Source organism: Rhododendron vialii, chromosome 4a (assembly GCF_030253575.1).
Source record: "Rhododendron vialii isolate Sample 1 chromosome 4a, ASM3025357v1".
NCBI classification, from domain to species: domain Eukaryota; kingdom Viridiplantae; phylum Streptophyta; class Magnoliopsida; order Ericales; family Ericaceae; genus Rhododendron; species Rhododendron vialii.
In genome coordinates, this window is record NC_080560.1 from 7,572,737 (window position 1) to 7,588,740 (window position 16,004).

The 16,004-nt window shown below is 37.8% G+C and overlaps 2 protein-coding genes and 1 long non-coding RNA gene across 3 annotated transcripts in view; 2 read left to right on the plus strand and 1 right to left on the minus strand.

The window, feature by feature from the left end:
- Positions 1-15,568, plus strand: part of LOC131323614 (probable LRR receptor-like serine/threonine-protein kinase At3g47570) — a 61,650-nt gene extending 46,082 nt beyond the window's left edge. The window contains exon 3 of the mRNA XM_058355465.1: positions 14,683-15,568. Within this exon, the coding sequence (XP_058211448.1) occupies positions 14,683-14,697 (15 nt within the window). The 3' untranslated portion in view covers positions 14,698-15,568. The remainder of the gene's footprint in view (positions 1-14,682) is intronic.
- On the plus strand, positions 251-8,261 carry LOC131322988 (receptor kinase-like protein Xa21). Its single transcript, XM_058354601.1, has 3 exons — positions 251-3,019; positions 5,472-5,806; positions 7,153-8,261. Exons 1-3 carry the CDS (start codon positions 295-297, stop codon positions 7,186-7,188), a joined length of 3,096 nt encoding a protein of 1,031 aa, XP_058210584.1. The 5' UTR covers positions 251-294; the 3' UTR covers positions 7,189-8,261.
- LOC131322996 (uncharacterized) lies at positions 8,801-12,003 on the minus strand. Its single transcript, XR_009199049.1, has 2 exons — positions 11,779-12,003; positions 8,801-9,059 (listed from the first exon to the last, which is right to left on the minus strand). It is a non-coding gene; the product is annotated as an uncharacterized LOC131322996 (long non-coding RNA).
- Positions 15,569-16,004: the final 436 nt, after the last annotated feature.

The following is a 16,004-nucleotide window of genomic DNA, read 5'->3' on the forward strand; positions in this document are numbered from 1 at the left end:
AAGGATTTTTTTATTTTTTTTAGGAATCAAAGTAGCTATAATAATGTTAAGATGTGGCCTAGGGTATTTTGGGAAACTCAACCTAATTTTCCTTTGATAATTCCACATACCAAAGACCGCATGTACTAGCATACAAGTAAGCCACTAGATATTTCCCTCACACAAAGACTTGCAAGTTGCACCAATTAATGAGACGACTAAGAATTATGTGGTTGGACTTGGACGTTCACCATGTTCCTTAATCCTCATAAAGTTCAAACATACTCCAATTGAGAACTCAAACCACACACCAACATGAGTCTCCTAACCAAATCTCTCTCTATTTCTCTCCTATCCTTGTTTCTCTCCTTCATCCCAATGCTTCACATCGAAGCCCTTGCCCTTGACACAACAACTTCCCTTAGTCTTGTTAACACTATTAATGTTGCTGGCAACGAGACCGATTTCCATGCATTGTTGGCCTTCAAGTCAAACATTTTCCCTGAATACCGACAGGCCTTGAGCTCATGGAATGAATCTCTCTCTTTCTGCCACTGGGAAGGTGTCAAATGCGGTCGTCGACACGAACGAGTCATCGTTATAGACCTCATGTCCAGAGGTCTAGTGGGTTCTTTGTCTCCTTCTATCGGAAACCTCAGCTTTCTACGGGAGCTTAGCCTTAGAAACAATACTTTTACAGGTGCAATTCCAACTAAACTCGGTAATCTTTTTAGGTTACACAAACTGAATTTGGGCATTAACGGTTTTGAAGGAGAAATTCCGACAAGCCTATCTCGTTGCACCAATCTCAGTTTCCTTAGTGTAGGCCAAAATATGCTAGTTGGAGAGCTCCCCAAAGAACTTGCTTACTCAATGCCGAGACTTGTATCACTCTATGTTTCTAGTAACAATTTGACCGGAGGGATTCCTCCGTCGATTGGGAATCTTACTTCTTTGGTAAACTTTCGTGCCGCTTCCAATCCGCTTGGAGGAAGTATTCCAAATGCTTTGGGTCAATTGAACAATTTAAGAGAACTTGGGTTGGGTGGTACTCAAATTTCAAGTACCATACCTCCTTCCTTATACAACCTATCGTTGCTAGTCGTATTATCATTAGCTAAAAATTCACTTTGGGGTAGTCTTCCGCCGAAATTCGGTTTCATGTTTCCTCACCTTGAGGTCCTTCAGCTATGGGGCAACCAATTTAATGGCCCAATTCCGCTTTCAATATCCAACTCTTCGCAGTTGGTACAGATAGAATTGCAAATAAATGATTTCACTGGAAAAGTAAGAAACGATTTCGGAAACTTACAAAATCTCTTCAGGATATGTCTATTTCATAACAATTTTGAAACTAAGGGATCAGATGGACTTGCATTTCTTAGTTCTTTGACCAATTGTAGCGACTTGGCGGTGGTAGAGTTGGGGAATGGCCAATTCAGAGGGGTATTACCGAATTCTGTGGGCAATCTATCAACCTCTGTCTTTTACTTGGCACTAGAAAACAATCAATTGTATGGTTCTATTCCTTCTACAATAGGAAACCTTGTGAATCTTGAAGTCTTAGGTTTGGATGGTAACCTATTCACAGGCTCAATTCCCGGCAACATAGGTCATCTTTGTAAGTTGCAAGTGTTGGGCTTTTCATTCAACAATATGTCGGGTACAATTCCAGACTCTATTGGAAATTTGTCATTGCTGATTAAACTTTACTTGCAACAAAATAGACTAGAGGGAGCCATACCCTTAGATCTTGGCAATTGTCGGAAGTTATTAACGTTGACACTATATGACAATAACCTTAATGGGAGCATACCAAGTAAACTTTTGACAGTCTCTTCTCTATCAATTACATTGGATCTAGCTCGCAATCGTTTGTCTGGATCCTTGCCACTTGAGGTTGGAAACCTAAAAAATGTAGCAGAAATCAATATCTCCGAGAATGGTTTGTCTGGTGAAATTCCTAGGACTCTTGGTCGCTGTAGTAGCCTTGAAAACCTAGATTTGCATCAAAATTTCTTTCAAGGATCTATTCCTTCCTCCATGGAATCCTTGAGAGGTATTCAGAATTTGGACCTTTCCGACAACAACTTATCCGGTCAAATTCCAACATTTTTAGGGACATTTGCCTTGAAGAATCTCAATTTGTCTTTCAATAATTTCGAAGGAGAGTTACCTATGAAGGGTGTTTTTACAAATGCAAGTGCAATATCAGTTGCCGGAAATTATAGGCTGTGTGGTGGCATTCCTGAACTTCGACTACCTCGGTGCACCACAAAAAAATCAAGAAATTGGTGGTTTCTTTCACGGACGTTAGGAATCACAGTAGCTTCCATACTAGTTGGTGTAACTGTAGTGTCGTCTTTCATCATATGTTTGTTCAAGAAGAAAAGAAAGACCAAACCTACAGTTTCGTTGTTCAAAGATCCATTCTTGAAAGTCTCTTATGGAGAACTTTTCAAAGCAACTGAAGGTTTCTCTTCGACGAATCTGCTTGGTTTTGGTAGTTTCGGCCGTGTGTATAAAGGTGTTATTGAACAAAACGGGGAGTTAGTTGTTGCGGTCAAAGTATTCGACCTTCAAACTCACGGCGCTACCAAAAGTTTTATGGCAGAGTGCGAAGCCTTAAGGAATATTCGACACCGAAACTTGGTGTCGATCATAACTGCTTGTTCTAGCATGGATTTTGAAGGGAATGAATTTAAAGCTCTGGTTTACGAGTTTATGCCGAATGGAAGTCTAGATAATTGGTTGCATCCTATTCCAGAAGCAAATAATGGGGAACGGGAGTTCGTGGGACCCGATCTTCTACAAAGAGTAGACATTGCCATAGATGTGGCTTGTGCACTTGATTATCTTCATTACCAATGCGAAACGCCAATTATTCACCGCGATTTAAAGCCCAGTAATATCCTTCTTGATGGTGACATGGTTGCTCATGTTGGAGATTTCGGTCTAGCTAAATTTCGTGCAGAGTTCACCACTCCAAGTACTAGTAGTTCAACTGCAATAAAGGGAACCATTGGATATGCAGCTCCAGGTAAGAACAAACTTTTTTATCCGTATTTTTCTTTAATTCTGCCTCTTATAATATCAATTCACCAGGTTTGAGAGCAAGGGTTAACACCACGAAATGTTAAATGGGTTGCACACACCGTAACTGAATGGTGATGGTAAATTGAGTAGTTGAAGTTAGGGCTATAAACGAGCCGAATCGACCGAAATATTAGAATGTTCAGATTCGTTCATTACGTTTTTTAGCGAATTCGAACTCGAGCTCGAGCCGAATTCAATGAAGATTTTGATAAGCCGAGCTTGGACCAAGCTTGCCTAGGTTTGAGTAGAACTCGAGCTTGTTCACGAGTCTTAATGAGCCAATAGTATCATATATTTATGCTCTCAAACAAGTCTAAAACTGCAAATAAAATTTTTAACATGTAGATAAATATGTTTACATATATATAAAAGGGAAAATTTCAAAAAAACCCCTGAACTTTCTGACAACTCGCAAAAAAACACCTGAACTTTCACTATTAACAAAAAAACACCTGAACTTTTTGACAACTCGCAAAAAAACACCTGAACTTTCACTATTAACAAAAAAACACCTAAACTTAGCATTCCGTTAACAATTAGACCCCTGCCGTCCAATTCCGTTAGTTTGTAACGGATGGAGCTAACGGAAGGCGTTAACTTTTTTTTTTTTACTTTTTACATTAAAAAATTACTTTTAACTCTTTTTTTTTATTGGTATATAAATATGCAATAAAGTTCTTTTTTTATTATTATTTATCGAAAATTACTTTAACCCTATTTTTTATTTTCAAATTTTACCTTTCCCCCCTCTCTCTCTCCCCCTTTTTTTCTTATTAGAATCGACTCCACACCACCAATTAACCCCACAACCAACCGCCTAAGCCTTAGCCACAATTTCAGAAATTCAAAAGTTCTTTTAACCTCCTCTTTGTAACCTTTCGTTTTTTTACTACTTTTACTTCCAAAAATTACTTTAACTCATTCATTTTTTAGTCATAAATAAATATGCAATAAAGTTATTTTTTCCTTTCTCTTTTTCAAAAATTATTCACCCCCATTTTTTAACTATTACGAAAATTATTTTAACACCCCCTGCTTCCCCGCACCCCGCCCCGTTTTTTTTTTTTACTTTCAAATTTAACCCCACAACCAACTGATAGATGAATTTTGGGTTTCTCCAAACTGATTGGTGGAGACAAGAGGAGGGAGGATTTTCATCAGTGGAGAGAGAGAGTATTTGAAAGTAAAAATGGGTCTTAAAGTTATTATTATTAATAGTAAAGATTACAGTTAAAGTAATTCTTGATAAATAATAAGAAAAAAAACTTTATTTCATATTTATTTACTACTAAAAATAAAGAGTTAAAAGTAATTTTGGAAGTAAAAAATATAAAAAACAAGAATGCTGAAAAAAAGGAGGTTAAAAGCAATTTTGAATTTCTGAAATTAGAGCTAGAGTTTTGGCAGTTGATTGGTGGAGTGGGGTTAAAGTTCTAAAAAAAAAAGAGGGAGAGAGAGAGAGAGAGAAGGGGAAAGGTAAAATTTGAAAGTAACAAAAAAGATGGTGGTTAAGGTTATTTTTGTAAATAGTAAAAAATAGAGTTAAAGTAATTTTTGATAAATAGTAAGAAAAAAAAAAGAACTTTATTGCATATTTATTTACCAATAAAAAAAGAAATAGTTAAAAGTAATTTTTTAATGTAAAAAGTAAAAAAAAAAAAGTTAACGCCTTCCGTTAGCTCCATCCATTACAAACTAACGGAATTGGACGGCGGGGGTCTAATTGTTTACGGAATGCTAAGTTCAGGTGTTTTTTTGTTAATAGTGAAAGTTCAGGTGTTTTTTTGCGAGTTGTCAGAAAGTTCAGGTGTTTTTTTGTTAATAGTGAAAGTTCAGGTGTTTTTTTGCGAATTGTCAGAAAGTTCAGGGGTTTTTTTGAAATTTTCCCTATATAAAATGAAAAAAACGGATACATCAGTAAGTTTTTAGCAATGGTAAATGTTTACACTTGTACAAGTTTTAAAATTTTCACTATGTACATGTATAAAATCCCCATGATATGCATATGCCCTAGGTTCGCGAGCCTAATTGAACCAAATACTACTACGTTCATGTTCGGCTCGTTTATGAAACAAGCCTAAAATTAAGGCTCCAATTCGGTTCATTGAGTAGACGAATCAAATTTGAACGAGTCTTTACTGAATCGAACCTCGAATAATTCACAAAAGACTCAATTCATTTATGGCCTTAGTTGAAGGATAACTTTGGCATAGAAAATAGTCACATACACATGAAGAATGAGGGGAGTACCCTTCACATATTACAGTAAACGTACTGGCTAATATTACGAACTCACATTGTGTGTTGAAATCAAGTTTTCTCTTTCTTTTTGTATCAATTTTGTTATCCGAAAAAAAAATCCTTTGGTGTTAAAGTTTGAATTTTGCGAATTGCAGAATATGGTCTCGGAAGTGAGATGTCAGCTGGTGGAGATGTTTATAGTTATGGGATCTTGTTGTTGGAGATGATAACAAGAAAGAGACCTACTGACAAAATATTTGAGGCAGACCTTAATCTTCATAAGTTTGCAAGGATTGCCTTGCCTGAACATGTGATAGAGATCGTAGACCCTATGCTCTTAACTGAGGAGACAAATGGCAGCAAAATGATGGAAAATCTGATCTCCCTCATCAAGATAGGATTGGCATGCTCTACAGAGTCCCCAAAAGACCGAATGAACATAAGCACTGCGCTCCATGAGCTTCATCTAGTCAAGAACAATATTTTGAAGGTAAGCAATTGAAGATCTTACTCAATATTTAGTAAATTCATTCTTTTATGGTTTTTAACCTTCTCCTTTTCTCTCATATTTGCTTCAATCCTCCATGATTTTATTTTTCAAGGGCCACATTGATAGCTAGACATTGTTGATAACCCAGGGTGTCAAAGCCAGAATACGACGCACTATGAGGACCCGACCCCGTTTGGATTGATTAAATTAGTAATCGAGTTGTTTTAATTAGTTACAGAGGTTAAGCATTATTATTTAAAAAAAAAAAATAGTTTGTGTAACTTAAATCTACTTTGACTAAATTAGTTTAAATATTGCGTTTATCATCGAATTGATGTATATGTACAATCTTAAGGTGATCATCGGTCCAGTGTTCACTAAAAATATGTACCACCCTATTAATCAAAACATGCTTCCTAAATCTTACAGAGTTTGCGGTATACAATTCCATAGGAGGTGAGTTAATAAACCAACCATAATATATCCGATGAGATTATGTCACTTCAGCCAAGAGCCAACGGTATCAAGAGTGCACTGGGTGCGAGGAGATAGAAGGTCCGAAGTTTTAACTCTTCAAATTAAAGTGCTAATCAAACTATTCTTTCAATGGTGATTTTGGCCGACAAAGAGAGAGAGAGAGAGAGAAAGCAAAGATTATGTCACTTCTCTGATGGTCCTGCCAAACAAACGAGCCCTCGATGAATAAAGAATGTCTGCATTTTTTTTGTTTCCTCCCTGCGTGCATGTGGTGGTTATGATATCTGCATGGATCGCATGCACATCTTTTAAATTGGCAAAATTGCCATTGTACCTATCTTTAAGTAAACTTTAGACTTAGCTTGAAAACCCCCACTAATGGAGTCATTTTTTCCCTCTCTGTTTGAAGAGCAAAGCTAGTCTGGACGACTGTTACCCGTCCGGCGATCAGTCTTCTTTTCGAAAATTTCCTAGGGCTCTATAAAACTGCTTTTTCGATGATTCTTGCACCACAAGTTCGGTTTTTGAATCTACTATGCACGAAAAATATGAACAGAAAATAACACTCATAATCTGCACCTGGAATTCATCCTTTTTATATCCTGGTCTAGTTCTGACCTGATTTGGTGTGTTGAGTATTCACGCTACTTCTGGGCATTTCTAGCCTTTGAGTTTTTCACGATTTGTCTTCCTAAATTTCTGAGGTGAATTGATATGGGTTTTCATCGGTTTCCTTGGATTGCTCTGTTTTAGAAACTATACCATATAGATCGAGCCTTACACATTATAGATAAACTACTTGGCGCTTAACGTACTTGTTTGTGTGGCGTATCGTGAACCTCTTAATAGGTTTGGTTTGATGTGTTTAGGTCCGAACATCGGGGACCCGTAGCTCACACATTTGACAAATTTGCTCGGCATGCTCTCGGTGAGTGTTGTCTATGCCTTACTTGAATTTTCGGATGAGAAACATGCGTGCTTTGTTTTGGCTTAGTGGTAGAACTTATTGTTCCACATGTGATTTTATGTTGCAAATATGGTACTAAATGTTTACAAGGATTTCGAACTACGTGAAGGAAAAAAAGAAGCTACTTGACGATTTTCTAGTCCTAAATTAACGGGTTGCCTCAAGCGTAGGGTTGATACCGACGTAGCACAATATCCGGAAAGTTCGAAGTCGAATCCACAAAAACGGTAATGTGTGCTGACTTAAAAACTCAGATTCTTATAATTTAAACAGGCTCTTAGGTAGCCACCCCTTGTCGTTTTATTCGGAGATTAATTAAAATCTAGAAATTGATTGTACTTTTCAAATAATTAAAGGAGGTACGGTCGTAGGGTTCATAACACTTGCAACCAGTCCGGATTAACCTGCTCCATAAAGTGTTCTTAAAACATTCGATTTTAGTGAGAAAAAGATACTCCGAAATATGCGAATCCTTATGGCCGCCGTTCACCCGTGTGCAGCGAAGAATGGATTTTGTACCCCCGTTACCCTGTCCACATGGGTTCCAACGATGCCCGGGTTTGTCTAACGAATGTTCTTTATCAATCTAAAATTGCTTTTTTTTTATTGTTTGAAAATAGGAGCAATGCCCAAACTGGTCACGGCATGCTAATCACCCTGCGACCCTACTTACACGACTACTCACTAATCATTGTGCAAGAAATAGAAGAAACCCTAGATTGCATCATGTTCCTATAGCTTAGAATGGAAAACAAACGAAAGATATCGACCAAACAAATTCCAACGAATAACTTTTATAAAGAACGAAAATTAAAACGAGTTACTAGAACGCAAGTACTTAAACAAAACTCTAAAACTTCAAAGGAAATAGCTCTGAAAGAAAAAGAACGTAATTAAAAAAAACCTGCTACTCATAAAATCCGAACTTCTCCTTTTATAAGCCACGTCTGCCGTCCCACTTAAAACCCTATTGGCCCCCATTATTATTAGGCCTAATTAGAAAACCCAGCAGTTTATTCTCAATCCCAGCCGTGTCTTGAATTTGTTTCCTTTATTAATCACCGAGTGCACGATATGGCAATCTAATTATTTCCCTTCCAAAGATGTAATTGATTTGCCCCCATTGGAATTAAAATTCCACCGCTTGATTTGGCTTCTTGATCATGAGCAACTTATAGCCTTGACAACAATTAAATTCCACGGCTTTCGACTTCCTTTGAAACGTCAAGATTAGCATCTACCAAATGAATTTGACAGCTTTAAACGGACCAACTTCCAACACCGTGTAATATTTTAATTTTGCGCTTTTTGTACTAAATCCTTCAAATACCTACAACACACAAATTAAACATAAATCTGCAAGTAATAATATAAAAATAGACTTAGCAAGGATAAATTAAGGGGGTGCGTATGTGAACATTTATGCGTGTCACGCCCTCGATTTTCAGCTAAAATAATAATATATTTTTCACAACAAAAGTCTTCCTCTCAAACTATATTTACCCTTAACTGTCATGCCAATCCAAATAAAGAATTAAAGTCTCTTCTTCTTCTCTCTAAATTTTTATTTCTTTACATAAAGTCTCCCAAACGTTTACAATTAAATGAGTTCCATAATGATCAAGGAGAGGAATTTACACATAGCTTTACATATATTCTAATCAAAAGGTACAACTTTCCATTGCGAGTAAAATACACAACATGAATTAGACTAGATGATAAACACTTCCTTTATGATACCAATGAAGCTCTCAAGAGACGTCTCAATGTGCACTCCATGCAATCCAAGATAAGTGCCATGGCGAGTACCTGAAAGGATAGGATGAGCTACACTAGCTCGTAGAGATATCCATACCTAAATTACATGCAGAAGTGAAGACAGATCACAAGGGAAAACATTTTCCAAAAGCGTACTTGTTTTGTCAAAAGTGAAGCTCAAAGTGTCATACTCACGCTGGAAAATATTTAACTCCATTTCTCAAACGCCAACACTCTCACCCACACACACCAATATTCTTAAAAATCTCAGCTTACCGTTACGGCGTTATCCAAATCAATCCTTACTTTTTCATTTCCATTTCAATGACCTAAAAATTAATCTTAGTTCTTTAACGAAATGTTTTCACTTTCTTTTCTCATACAACTAGCCAACCTCACCCCATAATATACACGCTAGGCATGTAGAGTTAGAACATAAGGTAAGCAATGACAAGTCAAACAATATCGCACCTCAACAAGAAGGAAACTCACCCGTCAACCCCAAATCAATCTTCAAATCTCAAGTTTAACATCTAGTAAAAATCTCTTCACAATAAGATTTCTCTTATGAAACTCTCGCAATGCATAGCCCCACAAGGTACCAAATATGCATTCACACAAAACAAGTTGACCACCACATATCAGGAAAACAAGCCATAATGATTTGGAGGTCTAAAAGAAGGAATATAAAACATGTATTGACATACTGGACAATCCAAGTTACTAACTCAAACTGACATTTCAATCTTAGTATGATGCTAAATACTATGAAGATTCTCCGTTTTCACTGTCACATGTTTCGATTTCATTTCCGGGCATTAAGGATCCCGTGCGTCCTATGTTCATTCCGGCATCACACCTTTCGGTGGATCCGTGGCTTTCTTGTGCACTTCCGGGCATTAGAGACCCCGTGCGTCCATTAAAATCCTTTCATTCAATTCCGGGCTTTTGGGACCCCCGTGCGTCCACTAAAATCCTTTAGATTTAATTCCGGGCTTTTAGGACCCCCGTGCGTCCACTAAAATCCTTTCATTCAATTTCGGGCTTTAAGGACCCCCGTGCGTCCACTAAAATCCTTTTATTCAATTCCGGGCTTTAAGGACCCCCGTGCGTCCACTAAAATCCTTTTGATTCAATTCCAGGCTTTTAGGACCCCTGTGCGTCCACGAAAATCCTTTTATTCAATTCCGGGCTTTAAGGACCCCCGTGCGTCAATTAAAATCATTTTGATTCAATTCCGGGCTTTTAGGACCCCCGTGCGTCCACGAAAATCCTTTTATTCAATTCCGGGCTTTAAGGACCTCCGTGCGTCCATTAAAATCCTTTTGATTCAATTCTGGGCTTTAAGGACCCCCGTACGTCCCATTTTCGGCATCACACCTAATGGACCCCCTTTGTGACATCTCCATTAAGAGTTTAATTTGCAAATACTTATAAAGATCCTCATCTTTGTAGTACCCCATCAATGCTTAACAACCGTGCACTCATGCCAAGTGATTCACCAAATCCTGTTTAACTCACTGCAAGTATCCCGCAAGCCCAAAGACTCAATCTCATGGAAAGACATCGAATAATTTACACATCGCGTCAAACATTCTACAACTTAATTTATCATTGATCGTATCATCCATCCAATCCATTTTCTATTCCAATCGTTTACAAATATTTTAACCCTTATGCTCACTAGTTCTCATATCCCAATAATTAATCATCTAGATCAACTCATCATATCCCCACATATCCAATAGGTGAAGTTAATCATTCACGCTTGAAGTTCTGACTATATCCGATCAAATAACATAAATTTAAGAACGACATTTAAACCATTGAAAAGTAGGCTTCTTCTTCTTCGATCCGAAGGTCATACATCAAAAAGAAACGGAGTTCGGGTAGCCTTACTACGGCCTTATGATTATGGCTCAACGTAACCATGAAACTGGTGCAAAGGCAAAATTTGGGTCAACTTTGGATGCAAATCTGTTATCGCTCGGACATACCCATGATGCATGGCATGTACCGTTGGAAAGCTCTATGTGTCTAGTTTCTAACAAAACAAACGGTGCGTCATTTTGAGTCCTGAGCTAGGAGTTATGGCCATTATACCAAAGTCCGTCTGTGCTGTCAGATTCTACGCGGGAATAAGTAAAATTGATTGAAAAATCATAACTCTTTCATCTTAAACCCAAAAATATTGAAACCAACACCAAAAGTTGCACCACTACAAGCCCTACACTCAGTTAAAATCCCAGGTTCAGAAACAAGAGGAGGTTAACCCAACAATCAAAAGAAAACCGATTCGCAACCATTTTCGCCCCAGTCAACCAACCCTACTTTAGAAATTCACCAAAAATTGTATACTTAACCGAATCACTTGATTCCAACGCCAATCCCTTCTTAACTTAAATATGCAGCTCCTGTAAAAGACCCAAAACCACCAAATTGTTCATCATGCCCAGAAAGTCAAAAGAAGACAGCCACGCACAGATTCGCGTATCCAGGAAACAGCCGATATTCAAAAATTCATAACTAATTGTGTGATTATCGGTTTTTCATGATCTTAGTACCGAAATCTTCGTATTGAAACGCACTTTAACAGTTATGAAGATACCAAAAATTAATTCCTAGCAGAAAGGCTCCAAAAAGACAGATTAGCAGAACCCACGAAATTTCAGCATACAAGATTTATTCAAGACTCAAAATAGATGATCAAACTTGATTCTTGTACATCAAACTAACACTTAGACATGTAAAGAAGGTAGGAGATCCCTACCTCGAGGGTTAGAAGCAAGCCCGAACATGGAGGAAACTTCGAAGTGCTCCGATCGTGAATTTTCTTCGATGGATAAGAAGCTCTCGTCACGTAGAACAACTTTAGTACTTGGGATTTTTCAAAAGTCTCACTCGTGGTCGATGAAATCGAAGAGAGAAGGTGAGAGCCGAGAGAGACGCCGGAGAAGAAGAAAAGAAAGGAAAGAAAAAGAGAAAAATAATCTCCTGCTCCCCTTTTTTTTTTGGGCGCCGCTATTCGCAGCCCTCTATTTACTCCCGTAGCCCACTAAATTTCGGTAAATGATTGTTGAAAATCATAAATAACATTTCGGTAAATTGCTGTTGAAAACAAGATTATATTTCGGTAACTACATGTCGAAAATATGTTCAACTTTCGGTAAACAACTGCCGAACATGCATTTTCGGTAAACATCTGTTGAAAAAAATATTATATTTCGGTAATTGGACGCTGAAAATATATCTCAATTTCGGTAACTAACTGTCGAGTATAATTGAAAATTTTTAACGGGCTATGGGAGTAAATAGAGGGCTGCGAATAGCAGCGCCCTTTTTTTTTTGACTTATATAGCACAAATAACACTTTCACCATTTCACTCCTATTGTATCACGTCAACTCCCACAACTTACAAGTCATCTCACATTGACCCAACTCATATCCACATTGTTATACACACTTTGATAATCCAAATACATATTAAACATTTAAAATTTGAGAAAATAATTATGGGTCTCTACAATGCGCCTATCAAAAGCGCATGCTTCAAAATTGCCATGATTTAGATGAAAACGGATAATTTGAGATTCACAACTTTAATGACACGTGGTTTGAATGGTGCCCCACCGCTAGGGGAGTGAATAGTGAGGCGAAGTAATAAAGGGGGAGGGAGGGGGGGATCACAACCAGATGGTCGTGGATGACGTCATGGCAAATATTTATATTTAAGGTCACTCCCTAATTATTGGTGGCAGTTGAACATTTTGTTTATAAGTCATTAATAAGATGGAACACTTGAAAGGTGATTGCCATGAACAGGCCTAGTTGAGCCGTTATTTGCTGAATGAAATGTCTACAACATGGGCTTAAAATTTTGGACATAAAGATTTTCATTTTGAGAAATGAATTCGTTGATTTACAATAAATGGGAAACTAGCTTGTAAGTTCGTCATATCTTGAGTGTCACAACGTGAAAAATTTGCATGAATTACGAATTTACTTATCGAGAAAGTTATTCAGAAAACCGAGATCGGGATTAGTCTCTGAATAATTTATTAAGGGTACGGTAATTTCTTTAGAATTTTCTGAAACGAGTCCTGAACTGTGCGATTGAAACGGGACTCTTTTTCCCGTCAACGTAGGGATTTTCCCAGCCGTCGGCCTAATAATTTGGAGAGCTTCTAGATATGGAGTTTAGTTTAGTTTAGTTTAATTTTGAAAGTGGGTGGACAGAGAAATAGAGTAATGATTGAAGATAGAGATAATGATTGGAGAGAGATGCGAAAGTAATAATTGGAAAAATATGATAATGATTGGAGAAAGAAGTAAGATAATAATTAGGAACAAAATTAAAACTAAAACTAAGTTGGAGTCCGAACAAAGCCCCCCTCTCTCTCTCTCTCTCTCTCTCTCTCTCTAGATCTCTCTCTCTCTCTCTCTCTCTCTCTCTCTTCTAAATCTATCACACCTCCCCCTCTCTTTTCTCCTCACACCAGTACACCACCACCATCGAGCAAGCCATCAACTCCCGCCGTTGCACGATACCACCACCACCGTGAGCCACCACCACCTCACAGGCCCGTGTTTTGGCTGCCCCGTAACCACCCGAACCCGCCGCTGACGCGGCATAGTGCTGCCGTGCGCAGCATCCCTCACGGCTCACCACCACCACCTCCGGCACCCAAAACCACCTGCACCGAAACCACCCCTTTCTCTCTCTCGGTCCAGATGTTGATCAATAATTTTACTACGGTAAATATTTGCGGTTCTCACTTCCGAGGTTAGTAATTACAAATATACTCTGTTTACATAATTGTGGTTTAGAATGCTGCATACGTGATTATGTGTTTAAAAACATCAAACCTCGCTTGAATTTATTAAAATTGGACAGCTAGCAAGGAAGCGTCACTTTTAATTGAGAAGGAATTCTGATTGTTGATAATCGAGATATTGGATATGATGTTGTGATTGAAGGCAAAGTCTTCAATACACATCCCTTTAAGGTGTGTACTATATGCACATATTGTGGTTCATATTGTGCCACTTCATAAAAAATTACTTGTAGAATCGGTCATTCATAACATTTTATTTCGTATCGTAACTTTTACTAAAAACTCGTAACTTTTGATCAATATGCATCGTAACTTTTTAGCAATAGATTCATAACATTTTGGTGTGTTTCAATGATGGTGCATATAATACACACCCAAATAAGGGGTGTGTATTGTAGCACTTCCTGTGATTGAATTGCTTAAAGAGAAGCAATTAAAGTTAAGGGATGAAATTCCTTTAAAGAGAAAGGAAACCGAGGTTATCGGCATTGAAACATCTGAACATTGAGTTTGGCCATTATGAGGAATATTGCCGGATATATATTCCAGGCTCTTGATATCATTACCTAAATCTTGGGCTAGCTACCCAATCATTGTTAGTGTTCCGTTCATGAAAGATGTTGAAAAGAGATATGTCTGTTCTCCCCCCCTTTCTTTTATTCTCCCTCTGTTCTGTTGAAAAGTGGAAAGAAAATGCATAAAATGACTTTGCAAGCTAAAATTGGCATTCGGTTGTAAAGTGGAAAGGAAATGCATAAAAGCCTTTGCTGCTAAAATTGTGAAAACTTAGTATATCGTAATTCTCACTGAAATATTTTGTGTTTATGAAACATTTCAGGACATGGATAGATAATTGACTAGTCTCTTTAGTCCTTCCTGCAGTTGAAGTTGTTTTCGATTTCGGTATTTCAATGGATTGCAGAAGTTAGTAAAACCCTTGTAAAAGTGTTAGTATTTGGTGCGGCCATTAGTAGTGCCCGGCCACAAGTTGTTATGTAAGCCTATGGGCTAATACTTATGTTTTTGCACTAGACAACTCTGTAAATATTAAAGATGTTGTCAATCGAATAAATGCTTCCGCATTTGTTTTCATAATAAAGAAACTATTGATATTTTAGAAATTAAAAAAATTACAACTAAGATGTAAAGATGGCCTTTGGTGATTTCTTTTCACTAGCCGGTAATGATTTCGGATCGTGTCGGGGGAAGAAGACGATGCTGGTGGGGCTGTTGATCCACGGGTTGTGTCGGGGGAAAAAGACGATGCTGTATAAGATGTGTAGCGTGACGGTGAACAAGGAGAGGGCAGTTGCTCCCTCCTTTGTCGGCTTCGGATTCCGGCCGCGCGTCTTCTAGGCGTGCTGGGTCTCAACGACGAGGGTTTCTGGAGTGGAGGAAATTAGGAAAATATCATTTAAATCCTCAGTTTCCATTTTCCTTGGTTAACCCCTCCCAACTATGCAATCTATCAGTGCAATATTTTTTGTTTTTGCTGTGCTTGATCTGCACTACAGTATATACATATGTATATATATACCCCAAAAGAAAAGGGGTAATAAGGTAACTTCACAACTTCCATTAACGTCATTCGGGCAATTTCAGCCAATGGTAGTTAAAGGGGGTTAAGTGTTGGATTTTATAGTTAAAGGGTGCAATGTGTGGCCGGGTGGTAGTTAAAGGGGGGGTTAATGTAATTTCTCCTATCTTTTTTTGACGGTTGTGCTAGACTTGTGGCCAATACCGTGGTTATGCTTATGTTTAATTGAGCATGTTTCACTACAAGAAAAAACACAATTTCTGACTAACTGTTTAGTTAGCAAATGTGGCCTATTTAGTCGGCAAAAGATTTTCTCGACTTAAAAAATTAGTCGCCAACTTTGTCAATGAAAGAGAGTCAGCAAAGGTTTTTGTCGACTAAAAAAATTTTAGTCGGCTAAAGTATACCTTTACCGACTAGTGTCACACCCCAAATCCGGGAGCATGACCGGCCATGTACCATGAAGCAATCATGGGACACGAAACCTTAAAAAAATATTTTTAGCAACTTGAAACAAATAAAGAAAACTGGATATTTTACTTCAATAAATGTGCGACACGAAACCAATATTTTTCTTAAACAAATGACACGATATCTGATATTCCAATCTCCAAATTCCACAA

Coding starts and splice junctions, on each gene's coding strand:
- LOC131322988 (XM_058354601.1), top strand. CDS start 295: ATGAGTCTCCTAACCAAATCTCTCTCTATTTCTCTCCTATCCTTGTTT. Junction 3,020..5,471: donor CATTGGATATGCAGCTCCAG/GTAAGAACAAAC, acceptor TGCGAATTGCAG/AATATGGTCTCGGAAGTGAG. Junction 5,807..7,152: donor TCAAGAACAATATTTTGAAG/GTAAGCAATTGA, acceptor TGATGTGTTTAG/GTCCGAACATCGGGGACCCG.